The 9,695-nt window shown below is 44.2% G+C and overlaps 1 protein-coding gene across 1 annotated transcript in view; it reads right to left on the bottom strand.

The window, feature by feature from the left end:
• Window positions 1-2,964: 2,964 nt before the first annotated feature.
• NPAS3 (neuronal PAS domain protein 3) overlaps window positions 2,965-9,695 on the bottom strand; it is a 1,311,878-nt gene continuing 1,305,147 nt past the window's right edge. Inside the window, exons 11-12 of the mRNA XM_007938532.1 lie at window positions 6,463-6,587; window positions 2,965-4,310 (exon numbers count right to left, since the gene is read on the bottom strand). Of these exons, the coding sequence (XP_007936723.1) occupies window positions 2,965-4,310; window positions 6,463-6,587 (1,471 nt within the window). The remainder of the gene's footprint in view (window positions 4,311-6,462; window positions 6,588-9,695) is intronic.

The following is a 9,695-nucleotide window of genomic DNA, read 5'->3' as shown; positions in this document are numbered from 1 at the left end:
GAACCCTGTTGTAAATGAAGTATGTACATTTCTGATTTGCAGCATTATCAATGGTCAATGAAAAGAAATGTTTCAAAATAAGCCAGGCACTCAGGAGGTTAGGTCCGGTTAGCTTCACACAAAACAAATGTACCATAGCTGTCTCTTTGTAACATTTTAATTTTTTTTATATGTTGTAGAGTTGGTAACACTGCTAAGATTTTTACGAACAGAATATCCCTTCCCCCGTTTTCAGCTACTTGGCACCAGTCTCCTCATAAAAGTTTTCGTATATTTGTACAAGAAATAGTTAAAAACACAGACACAGTCTTCACAGGTAATTTTTTTTTTTTTTTTCATTTTGTAACTTTAAACACTATGGATTTAGACAGCAGCTGTGATTATCTGTTAGTTTAAATCACCAGAAATCATTTTGACACAACACAGAAACATTTATAAAAGAAAAAAAAGAAAAAAACAAAACAAAAAACCCAGCTGTCTAGCTGTTCTTAGTAGCTGATAGGTGCATTCCTTTGATTGTTCGATAGCTGGAGTAGAGCTTCCGAAATTAATCTTTCAGTTTTTCAATCCACCTTCTTCACCTTTTAAACCTACTTAAATCCACAAGAGAGCTCACTATTCAAATTTGTGGCATTTGTTATTATTCCACCGTGGTTTGGGCCCAACTCATGGAATTCAAAGGTCCTAGAGGAATCCACTCAACACAGTGATATTCAAAGGACAGCCAAGTTACTCTATTTAGCATTGCACAAATAAACAAATATATATGACAATTCTTTATTCCATTCCCCCCTCCCCTTTTATGCTTTAAAAAATGTTGGTTGACCTTTGAAATAATTTTCTGTCTCACTAGTAATTGCTTATATATTGCTCCATCAGCCAACCTGGAAGGAAACCAAAGAAAAGCACCCACTGCTTACAGGTAGAGCACAAGGGACTCTGGGAATGTTAACAACTGAGGCTGTATGGCATCAATTTATTAAAATATTTCTGAGCATTATTCTCCAGCGCTTTGTGTTGCACTCCAGTAGAGAGTCATACCCAGAATTTCATTGTGGGAAAAATGGCTCCATTAACCTTGAGCTAGTTAAGAGTCTTTTTATCTCTGAGAATGAAAAAGATTTTGGAGAAGAGGGGAAGGAAGGAAGGAAGAGGAGGGAACGGGATGATGCAAGAGGGAAAGTAAGGAGGGGTTGGGAGAATATACACCAGCAAAGCAACAGCAGGAATTTTTTAAAAAGTAAAACGGAAGATTCACAGACAGTAGAAGCAGCATAGGGTGACATTACAGAGGAAGGCCACCACACAAAAACCACTAACCCCCAAGAATCACTGATTCACTAGGACTGCAGGAATGGGACTGTACCACTCCGGACTAGAGATAAAGCACAGAGAAGACAAAGGACAAAACAACTACATTAGCTTAGTATATACTGCATATAGAAACATACATTGAAACTGCAATGGGACTGACAGCCAAGGACACGTACACATTGTACACATTACAGTTCTCACATCTGTTATTAGATGCCATAACAAACAGCTGCCAAAAAATGGAGTGGAAGAAGAATTTATACTTGACAGTCATTTGTAGTGTTTGACACTACACTGATTTCTGGCAACAAAGACAAAATAGGATATTTTTTTCATTTTCTTTTTTTTTTCTTTTTTTTTTTTTAACTTAATGTGCAGTTTTCAGTTGCAGTTATCTATTTGAAGCTTATTAACCCATTCTTTAGTTTTAAAACTTACTGGTTTCATACTAGAAATAAGAGAACCAAAGGGAAAAATATTCCATCAAACCAAATCAGTCCCCCAAAATACAACCTTCCTTTTTTTTTTAAGCAAGAAACGAAAAACAAAACAAAACATGTTAAATATTTTTCCTTCTTTTACTCTGAAGTGTTATTGAAGTTGCAAAATTAGCCTCAGTTAGACTGAGAAAAGAGAGAGAGAGAGGAGAGAGAGGAAAAAAAAAAAAAAAAAAAAAAACCTCAACAAAAGGCAGTATGTACCTAAAACTCCTCAAATCAGTTGATTGAGTTTTCCAAAAGCCCTTTTAAAAAGGGCTTTACTGACCCATTAAATTTAATGTGAGGCTATGTTTGTTAGTTGGGAGGTAAAAAATTTTAAGTCTTGCAGCAAACGTTAATGAGGGCTTTGTCTTAACTAACCAAGGAGACTGCAGCAACGGACTCCGGACCAGGACAGAACACATTCTTTTCCAAAACCCAGCCCAGGAGCTGCATTTTGTATGAACACATTACAGATTAATAAATGATAGCACCATGGTTTTAGAAATTAAGTTAATGTTTCAGTAATTAACATTTAGTCCAACTTTTTTTTTTAAACATTCTAGTCACAGGCCAGAAATTAAGTTTAAGAACCCAAATTATTTTTATGTGCAAGTAAGAAAATCTTAAAATTTTAACCATAAAAAGAGAATTAAATTCTGCATAAAATTCTAAAATACTATCTCCTATTTTAAAGGAATTAGGAACAAAAACAAAACACCACCCCATTTCATTTGACTTAGTCAAACAGGGCACATTGTTGATGCTTGTCTTTTCAATCTTGATCATATCAAGATCTTTATGAAGAAAACCCAATGGTTGTCACTTGTAAAATCTCTTGACCACAAGACTGAGTATTCTATGGCAGAGGCATATACACATTAAAGACATCTTAATAAAGATGCAGAGGAAAGGAAAAACAACCCAACACACATCTTAGAAGACGACAAAATGGCAGGCAACTGGTCATCTGGCCCTCTGAAGGCAAAAAATAAACATATCTTTACACAAAAGAATAAGTCAAGTTAAAAGGAAAGGGGCATGGAAATGGGGACCGTCGTGTTGAGAGAAGATGCTGACCTGCTCGAATTCAAAGTGCTAGAATTAAAGGTCTAAACGAAAACGCCGACTATGCCTCCGAGCGGAACCCTGCCCACCGCGGGGCAGCGCCTCAGTCCTCCTTGCGCTCCAGAGTCTGTGCTGCGTGGATGCCGTTGCTGTAGACGGGGAAGGGCAGCGTGGAGAAGAGTCCCTCAGCCGTGGTGAACACGTTGCCGGCGGGCATCTGTGTCAGGCTGGCCGCGCTCACTGCGCTGCCGAAGGGTCCCGACATGTTGAGCCGGTGCACGTGGTGGTAGAGCATCTCCATGGGCGTCTTGGGGTCAAGGCCGAAGCCAGGGCTGTTAACGTCCACGAAGTTAACAGCGTGCGCGTTGGGCAGCAGGTTGCCCTGCATGGCCAAGGTCACCTCCGCAGGTGCGTAGCGGATGGTGCCTGTGGTGTAGACCCTCTGCGCGGCCGTGCTGGTGGCGGCCAGGGTCCCGGTCACCCTGTGCACCAGTGGAAGCACGACGTTGCCCGCCTGCAACCGCTGCAGTGCCTCCAGGTCCCCAGCGTATAGCAAGGAGTTGGACGCGCTGGGCCCGCCTCCGCTGCCCCCTCCGCTGCCACCCCCGGGGTGTTTGTCCCGCGGGGACGCCGAGAGTGGGGGAGACAGCGGATCGGAGGCGACGGGGGCCAAGGCCGAGGTGGCCGAGGCGCTGAACTGAGTCTTGCGGGCGGCTGAGCCATCAGCGCCCGGCGGCGTGAGGACCGAGTCGGGGATGGCCACGTGCAGCCCGCCGCCACCGCTGCTGCCCTGCGGGGATGGGAAGTGCTCGGAGCTGGGGGGCTTGGTCATGCTGTAGGGAGACTCGTTCCTGGAGATCTCCCGGTTGGGAGGGTAGTTCCAGATGCTGCTGTCGTTGTCAAAGTTGATGGGTTCTGAGATCTCTGTCTTGATTTTGAGCACCGAGGCACTGTTGGGGGACGACAGCAGCCGCGGGGGCTCCACCAGGCCCGCGTCCAGGCCGCCAGGGCTCGACGCGCTGGACAGACGACGGCGGCTGGTGCTGCCGCCCTTTTGCCTTTTCCGCCTCTTTTTGCGCTTCTGATGCTTGCTAGAGGCCTGTGCGCCCGCCTCGCCCGCGCTGTCGGAGTCCTTGGCGCTGTCGGACGTGAGCGACTCGCAGTTCTGCAGGCGCAGGTCCGACTCGCTCTCTACGAAGCGCTCGACCTTGATCTGCATGGGGCCCAGAGCGCCGAAGCCGTCCTCGGCAGCTTTGGGGTTCTCAAAGTCCGAGTGCTCGAAGCTGTCGTCACTGTCACGGCTGTCTGGGTTGCTGGAGCTGTGGCCGTCGTCGTTGCAGTTCATGTCGTTGTCGCACGCATTGCCCGACTTTTTCCGGTCGGGCTCTGGGTCTTCGCTGTTCTCGGACTGGTTGCCCTTTTCGTCAGACTTAGAGTTCTCGTTGTCCTCTGCGTGGGGTCCGCGGGTAGGGGTGGGGGCGGGAAGGAGAGAGAGAGAGGAGACACCACATCAGCAGGGACAGAACATACAAGGGTACAGGTGTCTGTCTTGATCCTGAGCCTCTCCACCACCTTCTGACTGCTTAACCCCCGGGCTTTCTCTCTGTTGAGACCCAAGATAGGCTGGAGGTTTTCCACCCTCCCACTAAAAATACTCTCCCTGGTCCAAGAGCATCAGCATCACCTGGGTGCTTATTAAAAATCCAGAATTTCAAGTCCCACCCAGACCTACTGTATTTTAACAGGATTCCCAGGTGATTCTTAAAGTTTGGGAAGTCCTGCAAAAATACTCTGGTAGTCAGACAAACTGACCCGGCCCAAAGTTTTAGTGACACATGATACAATGTGTCTTTCTAAAATAGGTCTGCATCTTCCATAGGTGAACATTCGTTCATTACTGAAAACCACACTCCCTATTTCTCATCCCTGTTGTTTCTCCATAGCACTTCCCATCATTTGTTTTACTATACATCTTACAGTATTTACTTCTCCCCTCCACCCAATAAAAACAAGCTCCCTGTGGGCAGGGAGTTTTTGTTTGTTTTGTTCACTGTTACAAATGAGAGGCGAGAGGCTGTCTATACTAAAATTTCTGCCCTAGTGAAGAACTCGCAATTAAATGAAATTTAAAGGACAAGACAGTAGTCGAGATCCTCTATGCATACTCTTTACTCCTTCCACCTCGTTGAAGCTGTCTAGAATAGAAGGATGTGTGTTTATAATCTTGAAGTCCAGGGGCCCTAATGATGGGGGTGGGTTTGGGGCAACCCCAGCCATCTGTTCCATTATAGGGAAAACGGATTTTCCCAGTAAACCTCAGAAGATTTAGAGAGCACACATTAGGGATGCTACTGATTTTCTGACACTGCTGTGATGCTTGTGGATGTCAGGCTGGATAAGACCTTGGGCAAATCAGGAATCTCTTCTGGCCCCCATTTCCCCCTCTGTAGCAGAAGACATGGAGTTAACAGAGCTTCAGGATTTTGCAGCTGTAGAATTCTACAATTTCTGTGTACCCTGCTATAGGCATATCTGTGGAAGGGGGTCAGGGACTGGAGGAAAATAAGACACCTTTTTATATTAACTTTCCTTTGCCCCTAAGAACTCAGAAAACCTATTTTCCAGAACAATTAGAAATGGGAAAACACAGGTTTGTCCTGTATAGATTCAGAAAATAAGTAACTGTAAGTATCCTACTTTAGAGGCTTAAACGTGTCTATACTGTAGACTTTGCTCATAGGTGTGGTGAGGATGTAAATATTTTGAGCTCAAAGTCACTGGCTGATGGGGGAAATGAAGTGACTGCTAAGTCAATCAATCTCTGTATTCACAATACACATTTTTGTAAATGTTTATACACCACTACACACATACACATACACACACATTTGAAAGAGATTCAGCAACCCTATCATGTGATGTATATAGGCAGTCCCCAGGGTTATAAACATCTGACTTATGGGCAACTCCTACTTGTCCTTTAATGTAGGGTTTTGGGAATTATTCCTGTCATGGCTGATGAAGCAAAACAGGAAAAGACCAGAATTTTTTACAATTTGGGTGGTTCCTCACTGTAACTAGAACAAAGAGAAAATACAGCTTGAAGCCCTGGGATGGGAGACTCAGTAGAGGTGTAGTGAGTCGTTTCAGGAGCCTGACGCATCAGATTGGATTATTCGCGGGACTGTGGAGAGCCATAAACATTTAAAGCGGTGAGGCTGGCCACCATCTTTGAACAGGGCACTGCCATCCCTCACTTTGAAATGATTGCCTCAACCCCTACTCATAACAAATTCTTCATCACAATCACCTTCACTTGCTGTACACGCAGCTTTAAAATCATTGAAAAGGCTTCCAGCCTTTTCTTGCACTAAAGTAAGGCTAAATAAGAACCATATGTACTTATTCTGATTGACCTACACATTCTTAAAGACACAGGAATAAATCTTTACAATCACATTTTCATCTGCTCATGTGACCAGGGACTGCCTGTATATAAAATCTGACTAGTTGGTTTGCTCTTGAAGGTGGTCATTGCCTACCCCTTGCGTTTGGAAAGGCAAGCAAGCTGTAACTGCAGAACATGGAGAAGAAGTAATACCTGTAATACCTGAGGTGTCTTTAGAGTCTGATTCAGAGTCGGAGGTCTCCGAGGATTCAGAAGTTTTCTCTGGCAGATGAGGGAGCTGTGCGATGTCCATCGGCGTGTCCTTGTACTCAGGATTACTGTGGGGGCAGGGAAGCATTCATCAGGAGTGCAAATACCCATTCTGCATAGGTCACTTTTGACCATCTTCCCCCAAGCAAACTTGTGGAGTTTAGAGAAAGACTACATGGGAAATAATTTCTCAGTGTGCCAAGGGATTTTACAGAAGGTTGGATTGCCTATGCTAGCCTACAGGTGCACCATGATACAATGATTGAATACCCAAATGCTACATGAAAGCTACTAAAAAGCTTTTAAGTAATCAGATACCACTGGGGGCCAGACAACTGTGCTGCTTGACATTCCTCCTAGTATAACACCTGGGGGGAAGGGAAGATAAGAAGTACTCTTAACAATTCAATCCTATACCACCTGGTGTGCCCTCTCTTCTCTTGGGCTTTTAATGAGTCCATTGCCCCTGCACCCTTGTCTTGGCCCCTTGATGTAGCTTCTCAGCTGTTCAGATGGCTCCAAAGCTACTAGGGGAGGGAGACCCAGAACTCTAAGTGGCTAACTATAGGACAGATACACAGGTGCACCTTGGGATGCATGTATTATGGCTACTGAACTGTCAACACACCCATTACAATCACATTTTCATTTGCTCATGTGGTGTACACCTGTGGCTTATTAGCTGGAAAACTGATTGCAGTGGGGAGAGTCCCAGTGTGAAAGAGGCCCTAGCACAATGGAGCTAACCCCATTTACACCAAAGTGTTTAGTTTTTGTTCCATTTTCAATTCAGAAACCAGCCTCTTCTGGAAAAAGGGAGCATGCTTGGTCAGTTTGAGCTTAACAATCTTCTGGAAATGCCACTACAAGGGCAGACCAATGTGCAAGGGTAGTATTCTGTACTGCACTGGGTGTAATCTGAAGGCACAAGGAAAACTCTGTGCTTTAAAATGGGAAATGTCTCTTGTAGCCTTCTACAATGGCCAGCCTAGCAGAGACTTACCACAGTTGATTACTGACTTATTTGCTTATCTCCAGTGAAATTCCTTTATTAGAGCATCAATGTTCCAGACACCACTCTAAAACTGCAAATGTCCCTGGGAGGTTTAATTCACTAAAATGGATTATCAGGCATTTACTCCTTAGTGTGAATTAGCTTCAGAAGCAAAGTTCTCTCTAGATAATCAGAAGAGACTAATGGTAGGAAGGTGGACTTAGCATTTACACAACCTCCAAATACTATAAGAGTTTCTAATCCTATCAAGCATTGTAAGGAAATGGAAAGAAGGCTGGAGGAACAGTAATTACAGAACAGGGAGCTAGACGTGAGGGATTGTAGGAAGGAAGTGGTAAAGTGAGAGTATTGGTCAGGAAAGAACTAAGGATGGTAGGAATGTAGGAAAGACAGACAAACTTTAATGGTTGCTATTTTTCTACTAGATATCTAGCTTATAGAAGTCATAGCCAATCAGTGGCAGGCTTGGCAGCATTTCCTCTGCTAAAGCTCTGCTTGGTCCACTGCTGTGTGTGTGTGTGTGGGGGGGGGGCACAGGTCATTTGTTGCCCAAATTACAGTCTTTTATCATTGACCTCAGGGTGGCTCTTTAGTTCACAGCTGAAACAGATCCTCCACATCTGTGATTATGGCTGTTGAGCCTGGAGACTCGTCTTTGTTACCCAAACTGCTTTCTTCTTATATGGAAATAGATGAAGTAAAATCACCAAATACTCATGAGCTTGTACCATTTGATCAAGTGTTTTGATCTAAAGTTGCATGGGCTGACTTCTCAACCCTTTTCACTTCCTCCATTTGGAGGAGAAGTAGGAAGTCATGGGGCTGTGAGGCAACAATAATAGTCCAGATAGGAAGAAATCTCCCTGAATGATAAAATGAGGTGAAACTAGCGCTGTCGAGTATGACCCAAATAGATTACTTCCATATGCTGGGTTTCATTAGCACGGGACACAGACCCCTTCGGGGCCTATGGTGTCACTGTTAGCAATGTTTAATTCTTAATAGTAATGGGTCTACCCGTGGCTGTTGGTTCCTAAAATGTTGTAGTAAAAGGATTCCCTAGTATCAGAACCCTTCCTGAATATATGACAAATGCATGGGATACTTTGCATGAAAATTGGGCCTTAGAGGAAGTCACATTAAATACACATACTTTCTACCTTTAGAGAGAATTAATGTAGAGTAGAAGAGGTCAAAAAAGGAAAAAGAAAGCAGATAAATGAAGACTCTTTTAAGTGGTGCACATTAAGGCCCTCTCCAGAGCAATAATCATTAGTGTCTGATTGATATGCTATTGGTAGCAAGCACATTCATGCCTTCAAGTCATCACCAAAGTATGTGAATGCACTCTGAAGGGCCAGCGTGCTGATGAACCATGGTTGTTAGCATCTCAGCTCCATTTGGCTGTCTCAAAGAAAAATGGGACTCAGGTACTTCCTGTCTAGATTATCAGCCGAAGGGCAATGACTTCCATTCATAACCTATTGGAAGTTTTTCCACTCAGACCACGTGTGGGCCTTACTTGGTGGCTTTAGGCCATGAGATGTCAAAGAGTGGAATGACAGTGGTGGGAAGGAGCCAGGCTGAGCACTGTGAAGGCTTCACTGCAGGTTTGGTAAAGAACCCTTGGAAACCTTGCTTCTAAACCCAGACCACCCAGTCTTTTTGCTTTAGTTACTTTTCTGCTTGCTTGAGTCCAAAGGCAGAAAGTAGATAGGGAAGGAGAAAGAAATGGTGTCTCACATTGTACTTTCGGCAGCATTAGAGCTTGGCTTCATTCATGGCTATGAATTTGAGTACACAATAAAATAGCAGTAAAACTTGCCTGAGATCACAGAGCATTAGGCAAAAGAAAACTGCCTCCATTTTAACACTGATAATGTCTGGATTCTGGCAAAGCAACTCACTTTGCCTACCAAAACTTTAACCCTTAGGCAATCAAACCCTATGTAGTATGCTGAGGGCTTCTAAGGGATGAGATCGAAAGAGGAATACAGTGTACCCTGCTACTTCTTCCTCTTCCCTTTCTGCTTAATTTTCACAGGGCTTAGTGTGGGTGATGGGACCTCTGGTAGCATAGTGGCTAAGACACTTGCCTGCTAACCAGACAGCTGGCGGTTCAAACCCATCAGCCACTCCTCGGAACGAAGGTTGGGCAATC

This window comes from Orycteropus afer, unplaced genomic scaffold, assembly GCF_000298275.1.
Source record: "Orycteropus afer afer isolate SDZICR_OR568_19922 unplaced genomic scaffold, OryAfe1.0 scaffold00051, whole genome shotgun sequence".
Lineage (NCBI taxonomy): Eukaryota > Metazoa > Chordata > Mammalia > Tubulidentata > Orycteropodidae > Orycteropus > Orycteropus afer.
Note: the sequence above shows the minus strand (reverse complement) of the source record. Positions and strands in the feature narration are given on the sequence as shown.